Genomic DNA, 21,855 nt, shown 5'->3' with positions numbered 1-21,855 from the left:
TGTTAGAAAATTTCTTTTTGGGAATCAGCTGTTTGGTCAGCTCTGGTAATCATTTCAGTGAAACTGCCAATGTCTTGGTAACCCTAAACTTTAAAGCCCTATCTATGATGGTGATAATGTTAGACCCAAGTATAGATTTTAAAATTAGACATCAATGCCATTTTGAACGGACATATTTTAATTTTACTTTCAAAAAATTAACAAGTGTAAACATCATAAATATAGGATCATGGGCCTTCATCAAAAAAATAATCCTTTGACTGAGGTCACGCTGAACAAGATTTGACACCAACCTGGAATATAGATGCCCCATATGGTGTGCGCCATGCATTGAGCAAATTGTCCTTCCCCGTCGAGACAAACCACTTCCCACAGGCAGCAAACTTTAAAGAAAGAACACAGCTCTCATGCAGATGCAACTGGTATTTGTCGGGCTTCGCACAATGGAGAACTTCAACATTGGAATTCTCCATGCCAACAGCCAGCCATTCTCCAGTTGGACAGTATCCAAGGGAGAATATCTGTGATGTGAAATCATGTTGCTGGAGTTGTCTTCCCTCGCGCAGATCCCATGAACGGACAGTATTGTCCAGACCTCCAGTCCAAAGTTTGGTTCCATCGGCTGAGATATCAATGCAGCTAGCTCCATCCGTGTGACCTTGGAATTGTCTCACAAGGGACTGGTTGTGCAAGTCCCAAACAGCTATGTTGCCATCGCTGCAACAGCTGAAGCACACCTGTGGAAAATGTTTTCATTAAAATACTTAAAGGACCAAATTCAAATTGCACAGTCACGTGTAATTTTAATTAATGGAGGTATACTCAATGTAGCATTGATACCACAGCATTTATGCGATAATAAAGTATTCTGGTCTGTCATCATAAATGCTTTGGTGACATGGAAATGTTTTTGGGCAGATATGTGATGATGGATCATAATTTTCAAATATTTTACTCAGCTTTTGATTTCAAAATGATTAATCATTCGGCGTTGAATGAGAGATGCATGTTTTTGAAATTTTAGACTGATGGCAAACAATATCAGGCCAAATGCAATGAAAAACAACTGCATTAACTTATTGAGTGCAAAATTCTATGGAAGTCAACATCAGTTTAAGTGCTGGCGGAGTCAAAAACTGATTTAATTTTTGTAATTTAATCCTTCTTGGATTTTATGACTACCTTATTGTGTTGTCATGTACTTTGGCAAGTATAACACACAGTATTCTTTGAAGAGCAAAAATGTAAAATGCTCAATTTTGCAAGTACGGTAAAATCTTGGGTGAAAATTTTGGCATTAGTACTGAGATTATGCCAACTGCTGAATAACATTTCCTCTGCATATAACACACTATATCAAAGTGTTTTCTTCAATTTAATTTATTTCTTCATTCAAAGAAATAAAATATTATTTTTTTTATATGCTGGAGCTTATTACCCAAAAGTTACCCTCCATTACTAATCTCTCCATAGTTAACCATTTTTTAAGGAAGTGAATATTTTAAATAAGTTATTTTTTTTTAAATCAATGCAGCATAACAATTTCACTTCTTAAAATCTCGCTATCTAATGGAGAACTTTATTCTGTTGCCATAAATTTGAAAAGTTCATTATCTCTGAGGTTTTTCAAAATTTGGTATAAGAAATAACCTATTCACAAAATGTGCACATGGCGAGTCGCACATTAAAGATGGGAGTAAGCATTAGCCCCCCAAAATCCTTTCCACGACCATTCCATAAATGAATAACTACTGGAAAATGAGCATAATAATTTCTTTCAAAGGAAAAATATAAACTATTAATTACCTTAGAATCTGGTGAAATAGCAAGGGCATAGCAGGCTGGTGCACTTGAGGTAAGTTCTGCCTTAATGCGTGGCGTAGGTGAAGCAAGGTCCCAAATGGAGAGATTACTAGCCTCACCACCAACAATAAGTGTACGGCCATCGGGAAGCAACTTCACTGACCTGATGTAATTGTCCCTTTGCTGAAAGACAATAATGATTTCACGTTATAAACTCTTCAGGCTGACTTGAATACAGATACCATAGGTATTTCTAAACATTAAAATCTTTTGTATCGGCTGAAAATAAGGACATGAATAGAAAGTAGCAATGAACTTCTGAGCAAAGATCAAATAATTTATCTACTTAGGCAGTAATCTTAACTAACAAAAATAATTCGACTTGATCCAATATTGTTTAGCTAAATACTAAAGAAAATTTAAAAGGAAAAGTAAAACATGATGAACTGATAATACTCACCAAGCAGTCTAACTGAGATACAGGACTCTTGCTTCCAGGCTGGCTAATATCCCAAACTTTCACACAACCTTTGCCACCAGTGTACACGTACTTTGTGGGATTGCTGATTGTCACTGCACAGACTACTTCTCCATGAGAGAGTGTATTTATCTGCCTTGCATGTCTAGGGATGCCAGGGCCAATCAAGGCATCAGGGGGGAATGGAACTGGCTGCATCTGCCCATCTGCACTCACGTGGAATGAATATGCACTGCAGGAAGAAAAACATATTTACTTGGTTAAACACTTAATCTATTCTATCAAAACTCCCAAATCATTAAAGCTGCATTTGTCCACTTTTCATGTAATAGTGATTCAAATAGGCATTGAATTAGTGTTTTTCTTAGGAGAAAGTCCAGAGAAAAGAATAAAACAAATAAAAAAAGAGGCGAGCTCAGTTATTTAATTCCAACATATTATTGAAAAAAAGCATTCCAATAATTGGGAAGGACTTCACGAAAATTTTTCTCTCAAAGAACTAATCTGCTAGTCACACATGCATTAAGAGTAACCAAGATGAAAGAGGTAAGAATAAACTAATGCTAATACTTAATTATTTATATTTTAAAGAATATTTACGACAAACAGTAATATGGCTTAAAATGCTGCAGAGGTAGATCTTTGTTTATTTGTTTGATACTGCAAACAGGAATTTTTTGAATTGCAAAAAATACCAAACTTTGCTCCACTGAATTGTATTTAAATCAAATTCAGTGGAACTTACAACTTTTTTGTGTATCACAATTCGTCATAAAGCTGAGTCAAATACCATGGAATTCAGGATTTTTTCTCAGATATAAAGCTTAAAACTCACAGAGACATACGTCAACCATGCTATGTATCCATCAGATGATAAAAAATTGTACTTTGTATGAATATGAACTCAATATTGTAGGAGAGGGGAATAGACTTATTGCTATTGTCAAATAATAATAAGTATACCAAAACTGCTTCGACACTTACGGTTTTCCCCCAGGAATTCCTCCGAGACCGGGACCAAGAGGGGCTCTCATCTGAGAGTGAGGATCGTATCCCACCTGAAAGGGTATGGAAATCTTCTCATAAAACGTTTTCTCCATTCTTTTGGGAAAATAACTCTTCAACAGCCAATCATGTTATTGATTCATTTTATTAGGAGCTTTTCAGTGAACTGTTAAATTATGACTGAGTTAAAGCAATTTCATGCACATGCCGCAAAATTTATGACATTCCTTCTTAATAAATGATGGGTGGCTACAAGAACTTTGCATTTCAAAGTTCAGAGAAAAAAGCAAGCATGAGAGTCCAACAAGTGAGCAATAACAAAATATCATTACGCATGATTCAAGAAGAGTAACATTCATATATTTGCAAATAGTTCTTAAAAAACTTATATACCACTCACAAAACATCTTTTAGCATCAAGTTCTTTACGAGAATCTTCAGATGAGGGACATTTTAGCTGGCAACGATGCATTTATTAGAATTTAATATTAATATAACTGATATGTTACCCAGGAGATTTTATTCTGTAAAGTCTCATCTTTAATTACAAGCACTGCAATCAGCAAATTGCAAATCCACATTTAAAGAGGGCCATTCATTATAATTTTGCAAAACAAAAAAATAAACTTATGGTTTGTTCATGCATTTATCTAAAAGGAAACATTTAGGATTGGCTGTGAAATACTCTAGTTGGGCAAATGATATCTTTTGGCAACTCACTAAAGGTGGCCTGGGGTAACTGTTCAGTGCAGGAGGCAAATTGTTATGAAGGGCACCATAAGCACCAGCTTGTAGTTCATGGGCAGCTGCACCAGCCAGATAATGTGGATACTGACCTGAAAGTTAAGTGGAATGTTAATAGCAAAATAAAAATGTGCATGTATATATATGTAGTATGTGTATTGTAATGTAAGTATGTATATGTATGTGTGTTATATATATATATATATATATATATATATATATATATATACATATACTAAGTATATACACATATTTTATCCAATATATATATGAGACATGTGCCAATTTTGATTAAAAATTACCCTACAACCACAAACCAAATTTTAAGTTTATCAATAATAATTATTTCCATTCTCTGAAGAGTGTGTAGACATCTTTATTATATTTACCATCTTATGGCAATTGTCACTGTGATTTTTTTTCAATTGCAACCAAAATGCAGATAAAAAGAGAACTGGAAAAATATTTTGTCTACTAAGTCTCGTATTCATTCGAACAAAAAATTGAAAAATTTTTGAAATATTTTTAGTTGCAGTAGGACAACTTTTCAGGGTAATAATTTGTATTCTTTGATAGCTATCAGGTTTTTGATTAGTTCCATGACAGTTTCAATAATAAGGCTGTTTCCAAAATTCAATTTCTGAATTTTTACCACAAATACTGCTACATTTATGCTTGACATATATGGCAAATAGCTTGTGGGATCATTTGATCATATCCTCAGAGAAATTCTCAAGAAGGACCTACTAGGGGGTTTATTAGGGAATATTTCAAACAAAAAATTACGCTTGATAGAAATATAACCTTGGAGATACATTATGAAGAGGATATGACCAAGGAGAAGGGGCTATTTTTACCTAGGGCTGGAGCTTTCACAACAGGTTTCAGGCCACTGCCTCCAGCCCCACTTCCTCCACCACCACTACTGCCACCACTTCCACCGCTGGTTGGGGTCACAGACTTAGAAATTGGGGTTGTAGGTTTGTCTGCATCAAGCTTTTTCGTAGATGGTGTACTAGCATTTGAGGATGTTCCACTTCGAGGACTGTCAGGGCAGAAAAATATTTAATTACAATCAAAATATTTTCAAGAAAAAAAATCAACATACAAAGATTTTAATCATAGAATGATTAAGCATTTATGAGATATATTGAGTCTGAGAGAACTTCACGTTAGATTCACAATATTTGCTTGTCAATGTTCATAACTACTCATAAAATACATTTTTTAAATTAAATCCCATGACAATGTTACTGAAATAACTAATAATTAATATGTTTTATTTTTACAAGAAAGCCATGTAAAATAAAGCGTGTAGTGAATACAAGCATTCAACTTTTAATTTTGCATACATGCATATACCTTTTTTAATTAAAAGAAAACTAGCTGTGGTGATAACATTGTTTGATTGTTTCTCTTTTTTTAGAACAGTTCACAGTTGAATCATCAGAAGGGACAAAAATACAAGGAACACAAAAACTCACATACTGAACTGAATCACTTGCAAAAGAGTAAGTCTATAAATGTTTCCACTTATAACACTTCACCGATTAACTACTACTGCCCCTAAAATTACAAGCCTTTCTTAACAATTGAATCTCATTCTAAAGATAATTCATGCATCTGTGAACACCTCTTACTAACCTATGGGGTCCAACATGATCTTTCTTTGGTACCAGCTTGTCGAGGCCATTTTCTCTAGGAGAAGCAGTCCCATTTGGTGGTGACACTGGGTCCTGTAATGCAATTAAACAAAACATCCATTACACTCAAATTCTTGCCTTTTGTTTTGGCTTCATTGGCCTTTGCTTTTGTTTCTTGTGAGAAACCAAGATATTAACAGCCAACTTCTAAATGATGCAATGATTCCTCACAGAGAAAGTAGCCATTTGCATACATAGAACAATACCGATTATATGGGTAAAGCAAACTTCTATACTAGAGCCTTTGATGATTAATGAAAAATTGTTTCTAGACACTAAGGTTGCACGTACTTTACTGGTCACAAATAGTGACAATCGAGAAAGTATTCTGCAAGATAACAAGGTTTAAGTAAAACAAAAGGTTACTGTAAACTATCAATATAGAGCGGAGAAGTTGGTAATATGAATGTGTACAATACTTATCAAACATCAAATATTTCATATTGTGCTCACCTCACTAGCATCATCTACAACCAGATCTTGATCACTCTTTTCTCCATCACTTGCCTGTAACATCCAAACGAGGAAACCTTCATTAGACAAGCAGGAATGGCAGATCGTGGGGAGCATAATAATCATACATTTCAAACTTATAGATTCATACATTCACTGAGGCATTCTTTTCAATATCATTTACAGGCATCGCAAAGAATTCATTGAGTGAGCATAATAAAATCGAAAAGGACTCCAAATTATATTAATACATAATGCTCTTTCTGGCAGGAGAAAAATTCATTAAAACAACAGTATTGTGGATGATTGACTTTGCCTTGATTACTAACATTTTCAACTCAAGAACTACGTCTCTAAGGAAGGACTATAAACAAGCCCTTAACTGGGGAACAAGGGATTACTAGTACTTCACAAGAATTTTTAATGACTTACATGACAGTCTTTCTCTTCCTTTTTCATCTTTTTATGTTCTGGATCTGGACTTCTGGGGCGATACTTCTCCCTTTCTGCAGGAGAGATGGAATTCCTCTGGAAAACACAAAATTGAAGCTCGTAAAAAATCAAGTTAAGAATCTTGTGGAATAAGTAACAATTACCATATAAAAGAGTTGCACATTAATGAACTCATCAAATAATTCAACATTAAAGACAAGACCTAATGCATAGTTACGTGAAATAAGTTCAATAATTTTTATTTCACACTTCATTGACATGTGGAATAATGATTTTTGACATTGATTTCAATATAACCGCATTGAACATCACAATGACATTTTAGAACACAAGGAAACCGTTTCTACTATTAATGAAGTGAAATTTTGTTTCTTCACAGTAATTGTTTTTTTTATCAAAGCCAAACTACGAGAAAAATTTTAAAAAGGATTTTCGAAAAATACGAGTTGCAAAACCTCATGTTAGCTTTCATTTTCTTTCTAGTCCCTAACCACCCAGAAAGCTATAGCCAAAAAGCTGTTCTGAAAACATTCAGATCTTTGACAAGAGAATACATTTTCAATGCTGATAATTTATTTTTGAGTCATACAAATTAATAAAAAACTACAATTAGTGCATATTCACCAATTATTGATTATAATTCCTAATTAATTTATTTTTCAACACTTTCACTATACCCGTCGTCAGTTTTAGGTACATCTAAACATTAATTAGAATACAGTAATTAGAATATTTTAACCAAAGTGGAAGGAATTTCAGAGGTGGGTTATGGCATATAAATCAGGTCCACTTGTCTAAATAATGTATAGGTACAGTGCAGAATCAGGCAATGAATTATCAGGCTTAGAACTGCAAATTTTACTTATCGACGGCATGAGACACAACTCTTGAATAGAAACCTTTTGCGTGAGGTCACCAAACAATAACAACATACACTAAAAACCTGTAAAACATGACTTCATATTGAAAGCCAAACTGTGAACTAACTTCCAGTAAGGCCAATACTAATCCTCAAAAAAATACTTCGCAATTTCCCTATGCCTCCTCTTCATCCCCCCCCTTCCCCATTAAAGCTCCCTGCACAGAACCCAACATTTCCCCAGAAGGAAGCACTCTCCCTCCGATCCCCTTTGCCATCATAGCCCCATTTTAATATTTCAACTCTGTTCCCATCATGTGCCAAGAAACCGAGGAATTCAAGGCTTTGGGGGTGGAAGAGAAAAGTGGGGAGCTGTTAGATGAAGAATACGGAAGGAAGAAACAATTTTTTGAGGGAGATGAACACCGAGGTCGCGGTGGCATGGGATGGGAGGAGAGGATCGGGGAGAGAATAGTAGAGAAGGAAACAAACTCTTTCTGCCTATGGGGACAAGGGATGCTCCAGAATTGGAAAGAAGAGAGGGAAACGGGAAAAGAAAAAAAGTTGAGGAGGAGAAAGGGCAGGTTTGGGCCACAGAAAAATAACAGAGACTTCTTGGGAATGAATATTTTCAAGAGCTCGGAGGACCTATCATCGAGGATGGCAGTTTTTCCATTCGCTATGGCTGCTGAGAGGGGGTGGAGAGGGCAACCTCGAGGGTGGGTGCAGGGAAAGAAAAGAGGGGGGGGGGGAATGGACAGTTAAAGAGGGTCAGACATGAGGTTAGTAAGCACGGGAGGATACCGTTTCTTGGGAGATTTTGAGGGATGAGCAGATACTCTTCTCAAAAGGCTTTACATCAATCACGAAACCCAAAGCTTATTTAGGTGCAATGCACCTCTTCTCCCGGCCCATTGAATTATTTTATACCCTCGGAATGAACCTTAGAAAAAAATAGATTCGTATCTCTCGTTGTAGTTATGCAATTGCTCAGTCCTCCATCCAATTTAAAATAGACTAATATGAGCAAATATTTATGATTTTTAGTTTCAAATTCATGAAAACACTGTCTCCTAAAGTTACTTAAGAAATCAGAAATACACTATGGCGGAAGTCGAATCGTATTAAAAAATGACTTACTAAGGTATCAGTTGTTTTTCTAATAATGCCGTAAATGCTGACATGCTACATAAAAGTATCTACGAACACCAGCTGAATATATTGCTGAAGTTTAAGGTTTTTACAGAGATAAATGAACATTTTATCGTAGTCTAAAACAAAGATTCTCTCTCTCCCGATAACCTTTTACGTCATCTCACAAGCATAAACAATTTTCACATTCAACAAAAGGAAAACTGCGAGTCACCCACAAAAATTGAGAAACGGCTCGCCAACTGGTTCAGTAATCTGTGATCAACTACGGGAGACAGAAAACGTGACTCTGCGAACTTCACTTAAAGCGTTTCGCTCAAATCGGCATCAGAAGTCGGTTTCGGGGCGAGGGACTCGTCGACAGAGATGCCGCCCAGTTAGGCCCACCGCGTCATGTCTGGCAACATGACCAAGAGGAGGCGAGGGAAACGGGGATAGTCTTCGACGAGGAGGATGGGGAAAGGGAAATGGAGAGAGAGCAGGAGACCGGATATGAGATGAGAGATTGAAAGGGGGCGGGAGAGGGAGGTCTGGGGTGAAGTATGGAGGGTGGGCGGGGGAGAGGGGGCGTAAAAGATGTCGGTAGGCGTAAGGGGCCTCGATGAGTTCCCTCCTCCAAAAGACTGCTCAAAGGAAAGGATTGATTCCCATACCCCACGAATAAATATACAAAATAAATAAATATGTATATATACATATGTGTGTGTATATGGAATAAATATAATTGCATAGATAGCAACTTTATGGCGTAGCTTATTTCAGATGCACACTTGTATTTAATTATAATAAAAATTAAAAGATTAACCAAAACACTCGTGTTTGCGTTATGGCTAATCTTTTTATTTTTTTCCCATCATTAAAAGCAAGGGTACATCTAATATATATATATATATATATATATATATATATATATATATATATATATATATATATATATATATACATACATACATACATACACACACACACACACGTGTGTGTGTGTGTGTTTGTGTGTGCATGCATATCCCCCCTTGACTCTGGAATCCTCTCGAAGCCAGGATTCGTGGAATTGACGTAGGAGTACAAGCAAAGACGGGTTCGGGTGATTTTTGAAAGAGTGTGGGAGGAGGGCGAGACGGAATGGAGGAGGGGGAGGCGGAGGAGATAAGGCGAATGTTTGGGGGAGATGAACGGAGATAAATCCGACGGGATGTTATGAAAATTTATTTCCCCCAACGTCGGCGATTGAAATCCGAAATTCAAAAACCCACCCCCTCCCTCCTCCACCACCTCCGTCAACCCATCCATCTCGAATCCTTCCACCGAAAATCATCTCAACCTTTGGGGGAGTAATTATGAATGCTTTCCTCCGCTTCGTCGATCGAAAGAACGAGAGATTTCTGTCATATAGCCCCGGAATGCCTTTCATTTGCAGGCCTCCTTCGGAATTTTCTCCTTTTTTTTGGCCGTGAGACCGGCCGATCGCCGATAACATCTCATTTCTGCGCTTCAAAAGTAGAGCCATACGACTTTCACTGAGTTGGGACAGCGAATTCGGGAATTGGTTTGGATGGATCTGTCAATGGTGTGGGCGAGGATCTTCAAATACCCAGGCAATTCAATTAGGGCACGCAAGCGAAAGTACGATCGAAAAAATTGTGCCCACCACTTCGCTCTTCGTCCATAGAATAGGAGATAGTTCACATTTTATTCCCCTATTAATGGAGTCCCTCTAACTTCTCGACATAAATTTATCCCCGCGTACTTAGCGAATTGTTTACAGTACCTGCAGTACAGACATAAGAAATGCAGTGAAATTGACAAAAGACTGAATAACAATCCTCGAAAAGGTGAATTATTGTGAAAAAGATAGTCACAAAAATGATTGATTTTAAAAAAATTTAAATTCACGGTTTCACAACTTGACGCAAATTGACACCCCACAAATCTTTATAGAGTTGATGGACTCCTTTGCTCTCTTTATCATAAGAAATGGACGCCTTGCCATTTTAAAAGACTAAATCCAAACGGTCGACGCTGAAAAATTCATATGCCTAAAAATAATTAACTTGATGCCTCGTTTAACTTGAGAGTTTCAGAGTTTACCTTAAAAAAGACTGCCTTTGTGAAATCATTTAATTTGGGAGACGAAGGCAATACGGAGAAAATAAAATCTGTTCACCATAAATAATGCGTCCTTGATCACAATAAACTGTCGGACTTAACGTTTTCTAAACCAAAACACCTGCGCGATGAATCAGACAGAGTAGGGGTTGCACACACAAAAAGTCACAAAACACCGCACAAAATCCAAACATTCATCACATAAATGACTAAATGTTCGGTTTCAAAGTCTTATTTACCGAAAACTACATTTTCTCCTCTGAAAAATATAAAATAGCTCATCAAGTATGCATTATGTATGCCCATCTATGATGTCGGAGATGTCAGCGAACATTTAAAAAAAAAACAGGTGATAGGGGAGGAGCGAGCTAATCCCGAGACACAAGAAAGAACGCGGCATATTGATAAGGAACCCTTATAGCAGTAGAGAAAAGGATGCCCGAAGGGCGGGACCTCCATCGACCTTATAAATCACTCGATTAAACACGGAGGGATACACGCGCGGACCTTATACCGCTATATTCCCTCCCTTCCCATTTTATTAAAGCCTCGCGCGCCCATTTACCTCCACCCTCGCTTTCTCTCACATCCTACCGCATTCAAACGCACACATTTCGTTTACAAAATCCAGAATACTCACGCACACACAAACACACACCGCGCTAAAACTCCTCTAAATAACCCCGCATTCTCATCCCACACACAAACACACAATCCACTTCCTTGAACAACCCCGCTCCGAACGCCAATTTTAAAACGATTCTCATTACCCTCTATGCCGGAGCCGTTAACTGGACTAATTGTTGTAATTAGGGAGGGCTGATGAGAAAGGGGGGGGAAGGTGGGGGGCATGAGACTGGTAGGGGGTGGGGTGGGAGGAAGAGGTGTGCAGCGGGACGGGTGTATCGGGGGGGGAGGGGAAGGCTCGATGAAGGGTTAAGAGACGCGGGAAGGGGGTGGAGGTATGGTTCGTAGTAGTAAAAGCATGCACTTGTCTTAACGCGACTTGTTGATTATTGGGTTGGTAAATGGGGTGCCGGGGTGGGGCTGGGGAGAGCGTGGGGTTGCGACGGCGGGGTTGAGGAAAGAGGCCGGTTGGGGATGGTGCTGGTTCGGCGGCTCCTTCCAATGCTGGATCCCCGGTTACTCGGGGGAGCGGTGATTGAAGTGATCAAATGGAAAATGAGAGGGCAGGGCGTGTATATCCGAGGGATTATGCGAGCGATTCGAGAAGCGGAGTGGGGGAGGGGACGTGAAGGAGAGGGTAAAGGGGCTGCAGTTGTGATACACGGGCGAGACTTCCCCCCCCCTCGGCACAAATGACCCTCGGGACGCCCACGGTCAGGGGTAGTTACGCCAGAGTTTCACCGTTAAGGTGGATCGGCAGCCCTCTCGCACTTCGAAGAGGTGAGCGGCGAACATAAAGGGGGAAGCGGGGTACACCGAAGGGAGGAAAAGCGTATCGCGGTACGACGACGAGTAGACCATGAATGAAGGATGGCCATGGGCGGACGTTTTATGATAATGCCGTGGGAATCCGACATAACGAAGCTGCTTAAAAAGTTTTTTACACTTTGCATGTAAGAAGGGAAGATTCCAGAAACTTAACAAGGTCCGAAACTTCCCGACCCGCGAAAATTTCAGCACTCGAGCGAATGAATAAGGTAACGAGTTCTGGAAAACAGGAGAGGAACAACACCACCAAACTAGGGAAAACATCTCCAAACCTGAACTACAAGCGACGCAGAATATAAACACACACGAAACATGCATGTCACATTTTTACCAGCAACATCTTCTTGCCTCGATTCTTCTATTTAATGCACGAGTTCGCCGCGGAGGACAAGCGTAGAACTATTATGTTAAAACCGAGGTACGAGGTACGGGGTTTGGAGAAAATCTACGGCAAAGGGAGTGTATTTAAAAACGTATTACGTTCGAATCGCAGGCTATAAACTTTATTCCATGGTTTGCTCATAAGGCGTTTAAATTTAGCATCACCTTACTGCCTCTTGAATATCATCCCGTGTTTTCGCAGCGTTTTTCTTAAATTCCAACCCGAGCAGAGTAATCCGGAATCCGATCCCCTGCCTGAAATGAAGACTTCAAAGAAATGCCGGGGTGGGGTGAAAGAGAGTCGCGCGGGAAGCGGAGGGGAGAGGAAGGAGGTAAGCAGGCCAGAGGGGAGCTGAATGGCTTCAGGGTGGAAGAATGCCATGAATTTTCGGGAGAGAAGGCCACCCTTAAAAAGTCATTACCGTAATTAGCTCCCGGCGGCGAAGTTACACGACGACAAGTAAAATCTGGCTCTGGACCAAAATGCAATGGATGGAGCATAAAAACGCTTCGATCGCACTTAGGGCGGAGTACATATTTCGAAAGCGGCAAGATGTACGCGGCGATATTTTGCCAAGTGGAATAAAAAATTCACAAGCGATACAAATTTCCCCAAGGGGACATGAAGACTTGAAGCATGATTTATTTCACATGATTCGCCAGGGGGATATATGGAGCTAGTCGAGGGTCCAGTTCGCAGCACATAAACCATAACTGACGTTTTGAGGTTATTGCATTGATAAATTGGAAGAGAACCTATAGATGCCACGATGAAAACTAGAAGGAAATGCATTTCTCAAGTATGGGAAGCGTTCAATAAAGACTGATCATACTTTTTTCACCATCATTATAAAGACAAGTATATATTTCATGCATCATGCTCGTGTGGTATATGTTTAATTGATCTGTCTCCAATACTGCGTCAACGGCAACCTTTGCGAGTCGAAACATTCAGTTCACCCACGGCTACGAAGTTGGTTAAAAGAAACACTTCATTGAAAATTGGCTTTCGTCAGCCGAGGCCGATATAGTTATGCTACAGGAGACCTGTGAAGTCTGTTCCTCCCTATAGCAGAGATAGAATACGTTTCAAATGTTTATGGAACGGAGGCAAGCAATTTCAAAGGAAGATGGAACCGGAGCTCTAATCAATGCATTTGCAGAGGTAAAGACTAACGCCACTGCTGTCATTGTGGGAGAGGATCGTGGAATAACGTTAAGAGCGCCATCAACAATACAGAAAATTTCATTGGGTGCTACCCACACGTAGCAAAAAAAATCACATGAGTCATATTTGTGAGAGGTGCCCCAAAACCCACCGAAAAATCGCGACTACCTCGCGAAACTCAGTGCGAAAAGTGTGCAATGTCTTCCTCATCCTCCCTATAGCCAAGACCTAACCTAACAAGACTTTATCCCGATACCCAATGAGAAAAAACACCTTCGTGGAAAGCCTTTTCGTCATCAGAAGCAGGCGAGCAGAACATTTTTAACTTGGAACAGCTACCACTGATGCAATCCAGGAGTCAAAACTCGATGAAGCTTGTGCCAAGTTACACGTCAACCTTATCTACATGCATCACATAAAACCAATAACATAAAATTAAATTTTTGCACAGGAACTTATTTGAATAGGAATTTTTATCATCACTCTTCACTGAACAACCCTCGTAAATAAGGTATCTAAGGACTTTTAACTTCATGTCGTTAAATTTCTTGTTTACTCGAAGCAACTGCAAAAACATATATATTTATCACTAATTCTTAATAAGAATGTTATAGCTTTCGTACACCCCCACATAAACCGTTTTTGTGCATTTTCTAACCAGCACTCAATTTTTTTGCCGGATTGGAATTTGATAACCATGTGATATTAATTTTAAATGGGTAATCATATTATTCGGAAATGTTTCAATGCAGTCCAAGAAGTGACTTACCTACTGGATTATTGTAAATCAAAATAAAAACTTCCACGAAAATTCATGGAGAAACTTTATCCACGCCCACAAATTTCTATCTGGCTACGCTTACCAAAGCTAAACCTTAATACAAACTCTTTGCTCTAAATTGCTTCCATTTCACTAGTAGTTCCACGTCTATGAGAATATTAAACTCGTACTCGGATGAAACTGCCATTGTTACAACTGACATCACACATGATACGTACAAAGTTTCAAGTAAATAAAAAAGAAATATGACAACTGGGAAAGAAATTAAAGAAATGGACTCAGACCATAGATAACGGTCATAACTAAGGCGCAGTGGTAATTTTTCCTGTCATTTACAAAAAAAAGTATTCCTCAATTCATTCGATTTCCGGAAGGGGGCGGGGAGGCCAGGAAAATAAAATAAAAAATAAATTGAGCAAAAACAAACGATATACGTGAAAAGAAAAAAATATATATACATATAGAAGGGGACCAGAGACACATTTGATGAAGGGAGAGATCGTAAATAAAAGTCAGCCAGCCGGCTACGCCTCGGCGGCGAGAAATTCCACCATTTTTAATTCCACTGGAGAACCGAAAGAAAAGAAACAAAGAAAGGTAGAAGGGTGAGAGACGCCAAATCTAGTTCTACGGAGGGTCGATGGATGGAGCCTACGTGCACCATCCCGACGATGTATAGAGAGATTTAAAGGGAGATGGGGGGGGGAAGAAGGGGGAGGCTTCCGGAAGAGGAGGAAAGTGCGAGTGAGGCGTCCCTGGCATCGGCGCAGTGCAGGGGAGGATGAGGGGGGGCGGCGGGAGGGGGAGAGACCACAGAACGAGGGAATACGGGAAGAGAAGGGTGGGGCGCGGGCGGGCGGTGAGGTTTCGGTCAGGGGGGATGGATGAGGGAGGACTGCGGGGGCGAGGGAGGAGAGGAGGAAGGGTTGCCGCGGAGAGAGCACGGGAGAGCGGGGAGGGAGCACGGGGGAGTGGGGAGGGAGCATCCGAGGAGGATTGTGGGGTTGTTATGGCTGCCAAAGAACATCGATTTCCTCACTCTGGGAGCAGGAGGAGGTGTGTGTGTGTGTGTGGAGAGGGAGAAAGAGAGAGAGAGGAAGAGGAGGAAGGGCAGAGAGAGATGAAGGGACTACTGCTACCATAGCGTAGAAGGAAAAAGAGCCGGGGCAAACAGGAGTTAAGTGCCACCCTGCGCATGCGTGGAGTGGTTAAAGGAGGAGGTGACTGTCTGGTCCACCCTGCGCTCCAGCCCTCAAACCCCACTTCCATCCCCTGAAAACGCCCACACCCCTCTCTAACCCCCCCTCCCCACCCACCCAAGCCTTATTCCTCCGCCACACTCCCGCGTCGCCCCCTCTCCTTCCTTCGCCACCGCACCCACACACGTGGGGGCAAACCTTGGAAGCCCCAAGCAGCTCCGCCTCCCTCCCTCGCACTCCCATAAGTACTCCTCGCCTCCACCCTCATCTCCACAGCCACATGGCGTTCACGCCCCATTCCTTCGCCATCTCGCCCACCCCCCTTGCTTCCCTTACCGAGTGTGTGTGCGCGCGCTCTCCCGAGTGCGTACCCGTCTAATATATGCACGGAAATACGAACAAAGAAAAGGGCAGAATGTATCCTGACATAATTTGGCGAGCATTCGCCAAGTATGAAACTGGTATGAATAAAAATGGATTATCAATTTCAATGTTCAATAATGACCATAAGTTTGATGTCGCGAGGATAAATTCTTCTTTGTTGAAGCGGGCTCTTTATTAAAAATGTACGAAAGAAATAGGTGTTTTACAGGGAATTGATAACTCAATGTGTAAACGCTACTAAAACGTATTGTGATATTTTACATTGCCATTAAGGATAATTAATTTTCATAACAATTATGCATCGCTTATAAGCTAATGTAGGTAAGCTTACCACACGTATAATATATATATATGTGTGTGTATATATATATATATGTATGTATATATATATGTGTATATATATATATATATAGTATGTGTGTGTGTATATATATATGTATATATACACACACATATTTATATATATACATATATATATATATATATATATATATATATAAGAGCAGAGCTCATTAGATAAAAATATCATTCGATGGGGACCCAAACTCTATCACTAGTTAACAGATAGAATGCTGCCCCCTATTCGACAATTCCTCCAGTTTCCTCTGCGCCCAGCGTCTAACGCCTAAACATCACATATCATTGACTGCTTATTTTTATCGAGCCCATTTGGAAAGCGCCTTAAATTCTCCAATCTACCCCTAAAATTTCCCCCCCCCCTTCGATTGCTTGAAAAAACTTCAAATGAGTTCCTTATCGCTCTTTCCCATCGATTCAATAAGCACTCCTCCCCGACAAAAATTAACTATATTGAATAAACTAGTTTTAAATCAACTGGTCAGGCAATATTGTCTTGCGCGATGCTCCTTTGAATGCCTCTGATGCATTTAAAATGAAATGGAATTAACATCAATAGAAACAAAATAGTGGAACCAAAAATAAACGAACAAATGTAATCAAAGATAATCCCAGCAACGTCTCGAAGCAGTTGAAAAATTCCACCTCTTTCCGCAAGAGAGGAGTAGAAACAGCCAAGTTTGTTTTGGGGGTAAAAGAGAGCAAATTATAAAGAAGAAGAATTCATTATAATTCTCTTTATAAAGTTTCCGGGGATCCCCGCACCTTCTCGCTGTCCTACCCCACACATATAACACCAGAGACCGCGCGGTCATTTCCGACTCCTTCCCGCTCCCTTCCATTCAGCGCCACTCCTTCCCACTTCCCTCACTCGTTCCTTCCTTCCTCCAACTCCGTCCCACTCACCCCTCCCCGCCCGCCGTCTCTTTCCGGGTCACCCTGTGGTGGGGCAGCTGTGCTACCGCGGCAAACCGCCCCCAGGCCCCGAGCCGTTCTTCTCTACATCTCGCTCTTGCCCACTCACTCTCCCTCGGCTGACCACCTTCCAGACCGCTGAACTGACCTCTCCCTCAGCCGCACTCGACCTACGTGAGAACATTCTATCCCTCCCTCGACCCCTGCCCCTCTCCTCCCACCCACCCGCCGTTCGAAATTCTAACCCACCACGGCGCAGGGAGCGGCCGCTATGTTGCTTCCCCGCTTTTCCGTTTACTTCCTCTCGGCGTGCGTGCGTGAGTGCCTTTTCCTTCGCTCCACGGACCTGCTTCTCCCTCCCACCTCCTTTTTCGGGCTCCCGATGAAATTTCCGAGGCGTGAGAGAGAGAGTCGAGGAGCTGCCCTCGCTCCTCTTTGTCGCCTTCGTTTCTCCCTTTTCGTATCTTCCCTCCGCCGTCCCTCCCATCACGCCTCGAGTTGATTACTCTTCATTGACGGCGGTAATTCGATGATGCAATGAAGAGTACTTCACTTCCCAGGGGGATGGACTTACTGCACGAAATAACCACGAGGGAAAAGCAACCAAACGCGCACACAAAACATTCAAAACCTGCACAAATGAGTCCTCGGACAATGATCAGATCAGGATTTCACTTTGAAATGAATTCCGACGGCTGGCCAATCAGAGAAAAAGGACGGAAATTTCCAGTACAGAAATACGTTCACTGTGATCACTCGCCAATCTGAACAAAAATACGAGCACTGAAAATGCGATGGAATTTTTCTCTTACAACATTCTGTATGATTGTATCTACAATATTCAGAATTTAACTATCCCGGTTTCACGTTCTAATCGATGAAGACCTTACGTTAACCTACTATTTTTTAGAATTTTTTGTTTTTACTAAGAATTAACATTGGATGAAAACGGTTAGCTTAGAGGAGTCCAGCACTTCGTTGCCCGAAGCAAACATACAAATACATAATTACTATCAATTCCTGGAAGATTCTAAGCAATAGGGTAGAGATGTAAGGTGGAAAGAGTAACGAAAACCGTAAATACCTCTTCCTTCTTTTATGGAAAGGAACAAGAATCATTTGGGAAGGGTAGGCAACCATAAACACTCCCATGAACACCACCACGCAATTTCCATAACTTCCAGGATACCAAATTCTAAAGGAATTCTAATGTTTTTTCAGAAGCCAAGTGGCGCAGGCTTCCCTTCCTAGGACAGTTTTCTCTCTCGGTCGCTAAAGTGTTACCAAAAAAACGGATAAAGCCAGCCTTTTACAATAGACGCAACTTGCGAAACATCCTCGCAAATAACAAAGACGAAATCCCAAAATCGGAAAGGAGCGGAGTGTACAAGCTAACCTGTGAATGCTCCGCCGTCTACGTAGGCCAGACGGGAAGGAAGTTCCGTGAACGTGTGAAGGACCACCAGGCCTGCCTGAAGAACGGTAATGGAAAATCTCAATTTGCCAAGCATTTGATTGACCAGAACCATAAGAGTGATTTCAGCGTGGAGTTTCTCCATTTCGAAAGAAAAGGCCCCCGGTTGGACATTTTGGAAAATATGGAGATATTGGAAAGAGCAAATTCTTCCTGTAATATAGTGAACGACGTGCTTTGTAACTCCCGGTCACCCCTCCTCAACCTTAAACTCCCAAACTCTTTGTCCTATCTCCACTAACCCCAAGGCGGACCCCCGCCAGGCAACCCTTTCCCTACCATGCTTCCTTAACCTCCCCCCCCCTCCCCCCCCGGAGACTAACCTTGACTCCTCCTTCTCAGTAATACCCCAATCCCGCTCCTTTCCCTCCCCCACCATCTCCTCTTCCATACACACCCCCCCCCTCCCCATTCCTTCTGTTATATAATATAGTGAACGACGTGCTATGTAACTCCCGGTCACCCCTCCTCAACCTTAAACTCCCAAACTCTTTGTCCTATCTCCACTAACCCCAAGGCGGACCCCCGCCAGGCAACCCTTTCCCTACCATGCTTCCTTAACCTCCCCCCCCCTCCCCCCCCGGAGACTAACCTTGACTCCTCCTTCTCAGTAATACCCCAATCCCGCTCCTTTCCCTCCCCCACCATCTCCTCTTCCTTTCTTACATCCATACACACCCCCCCCCACCTCCCCATTCCTTCTGTTATATAAAGAAAGATTTTGGCCTGTATTTCACCTGAAGATGACGCTGAGCGTCGAAACCTAGGTCGTGAATAAATATTTTATGTGGAAAAACCAAGTGTTTCCTTTGCAATACCAAATTCTAATTAAGTGCTAGCATTCCCGAGAGAAACGACCGCAGCCGCAGAGTCGTCAGTGAAGTCCCACGTCTTTGGATGCTTATTTGCCAATACTAAACAGACTGATGTTAGCATTCCCGTAGATAACACATCCCCGCGAGTAGACGCAGAAAATTGACGCACTCAGGTAAGCAGCATGAGGGACTCCTTGAAATAATTCGTTAAAAATATTTGAATGGGTCCACACACCGCCGAAAATTCCAATACGGGAAGGGATGATGCGCTTCCTTCAGCGCTCGTCAGTTTACGACACACGTATCTAGGTAAATTAACTTTTTGCAGGAAAAAATTAGTCCAAAAAAATACAATAAAAGTTTTCATACATTTTAAATCATAAATTCTCTAGTTCACATAAAGTGGAGACACCGAAAAGGACGTGGACTCTTCGAGAAGGGTAATGGTTTCTCCCATCGACGATAAAACATCTAAAACGACGTTATTTTTTTCCCCAATGAGGACACTCAAGAACGCTGAGGCCAAGTTTTGCGCCCTCGCAGGACACGCGGAGACGCAAAGGTGATCCATGGTTGTCCGCCCGTCGACGGTATGAGAAGAGGGGACCGCACTAAGAAGGGGGCAGCATTTTAATAAGCCGAAGCTACGAAGAAGCGCACGGTGGAAAAAAGAGAGGAAAGGGGTGGATGGTTGCTCCGGGGGAAGATAGAAGGGGTGCGGGGGGAGGGGAGAGGGTTGATGGGGGAATACAAAGTCGGGTACGAAAAGAAAAAAAAATCGGAGTTCCTGCGAATGAAGTAAGGGCCTCTTAATTGGATAACGAGAAATAGTCTTGCGGGAGGGAGGGGAAGAAAACGGGGTACCTGACGCCGCCGGAAGATTTTCAAAGCGGATTTGTAAAAAGAACAGGGGTGTGCAGCGTGGGAAAGAGGTAAGGGGGGCCGGCGACAGCAGTTAGGGAGGGTGCAAGGGTAAAAAAAGGAAACGGCAAAGTCGCGGAAAGGAAGGATCTTTACAGGAATCACACACATACACACACTCGATCCGAGAGTGCACTTCGATGCTGAAAAAAATGTCCCCCCCCCTACTCTTCCCTGTCAAAAGAACTAGTCCACTTAGCTCTTTAGCTGGAAATATTTTGTCATTTATTCGCTCCCGTAAAAAAAATGAAGTTAAGGCCACGACGAGAAGCCTTGAGGTATTCTGACGGGGGCGAAAGATAAGCACGGGAAACGGGAGCGAATATGCACCAAGACCACTCGGAAATTGGCAGAGATAAATCCTGCTCGTGCTTTCCGCGTGTTTTAGAAGATAGTGCTGCTACCTGCGGAGTCATTACTAAGAATTACGTAGGGAGACTTTTAAAAATGCAGAAAATTCTACCAAAATTAACGAAAATGCCGTCGAATTTTAATTTGAATACACCAGAGCAGTTGCATTAAAAACGAGGACTGTGGAAATTAACATGCGGGCATCTTTAAAGAACCTCTTTCGGTCGAGAGTAGCCTACGCAGGCTCGTAATATGGCGTCCGGCTTTTCTCCTGCCTTCTTTCCCTTGCCTTCAATTCATACACCAGCAGGGCTGAGGGGCATAGTCACAGCTGAGAAGCTTGGCTAATACGAGCGCATTAATTGAAAATTAAAACGTTAAACTATTTCCGCAAGTTGACTACAATGTGGACTAGCTTTGAAGATTCGTGTTTTGAAGTACACGCCGAAGAAACGCGGAACGCCTTTGTCTTTAAGAGAGGTTCTGCCCTCGAAATTGAATCATCGGTAGCGAGTAATTCATTCGAGACAATATCCAAGAAATAATGGTTTGGAAAATAGGCAGTATCTGAGGGAAACCTCGAAACGACGAGACTACCTACCTACTTACCCAAAACAATTATGAATTGCTGATGGGTTGATGTTCAGGAATGCGAGAAATGGCCATCAATTTGAGTGGGCAGAAGAACTGCAAACGTTTAAAGGGAAATAGGCGAGAAGGAAAGGGAGAGATGGTTGCACGATTCCGAACTTAATTAGGGCATAATTGAGAGACTTAAAATGAAGAGCTTCCCTGCCTGCCTGTGATCCTTGGTCATTATAAACATCATTTCGTTTTACGATCCCGGGAAAGAGTAACGTGCAACGCTGTAGAGTGGAAAAAACTCAAAAGAAAGGAG

General features: G+C 41.4%; 1 protein-coding gene across 2 annotated transcripts in view; it reads right to left on the bottom strand.

Moving 5' to 3' along the window:
* The window catches only part of LOC139694955 (transducin-like enhancer protein 4), a 485,346-nt gene that overhangs the window by 2,598 nt on the left and 460,893 nt on the right, over positions 1–21,855 (bottom strand). Inside the window, exons 10-18 of one of the 2 annotated variants that reach the window (XM_071593486.1) lie at positions 6,619–6,714; positions 6,187–6,240; positions 5,675–5,766; positions 4,888–5,075; positions 4,007–4,122; positions 3,266–3,357; positions 2,264–2,513; positions 1,807–1,986; positions 294–737 (exon numbers count right to left, since the gene is read on the bottom strand). In XM_071593486.1, coding sequence (XP_071449587.1) covers positions 294–737; positions 1,807–1,986; positions 2,264–2,513; positions 3,266–3,357; positions 4,007–4,122; positions 4,888–5,075; positions 5,675–5,766; positions 6,187–6,240; positions 6,619–6,714 — 1,512 coding nt within the window. The remainder of the gene's footprint in view (positions 1–293; positions 738–1,806; positions 1,987–2,263; positions 2,514–3,265; positions 3,358–4,006; positions 4,123–4,887; positions 5,076–5,674; positions 5,767–6,186; positions 6,241–6,618; positions 6,715–21,855) is intronic. The other variant, XM_071593487.1, reaches the window with a different exon arrangement.

This window comes from Hetaerina americana, unplaced genomic scaffold (assembly GCF_022747635.1).
Source record: "Hetaerina americana unplaced genomic scaffold, ioHetAmer1.1.p SCAF_6, whole genome shotgun sequence".
Taxonomy (NCBI): domain Eukaryota; kingdom Metazoa; phylum Arthropoda; class Insecta; order Odonata; family Calopterygidae; genus Hetaerina; species Hetaerina americana.
Note: the sequence above shows the minus strand (reverse complement) of the source record. Positions and strands in the feature narration are given on the sequence as shown.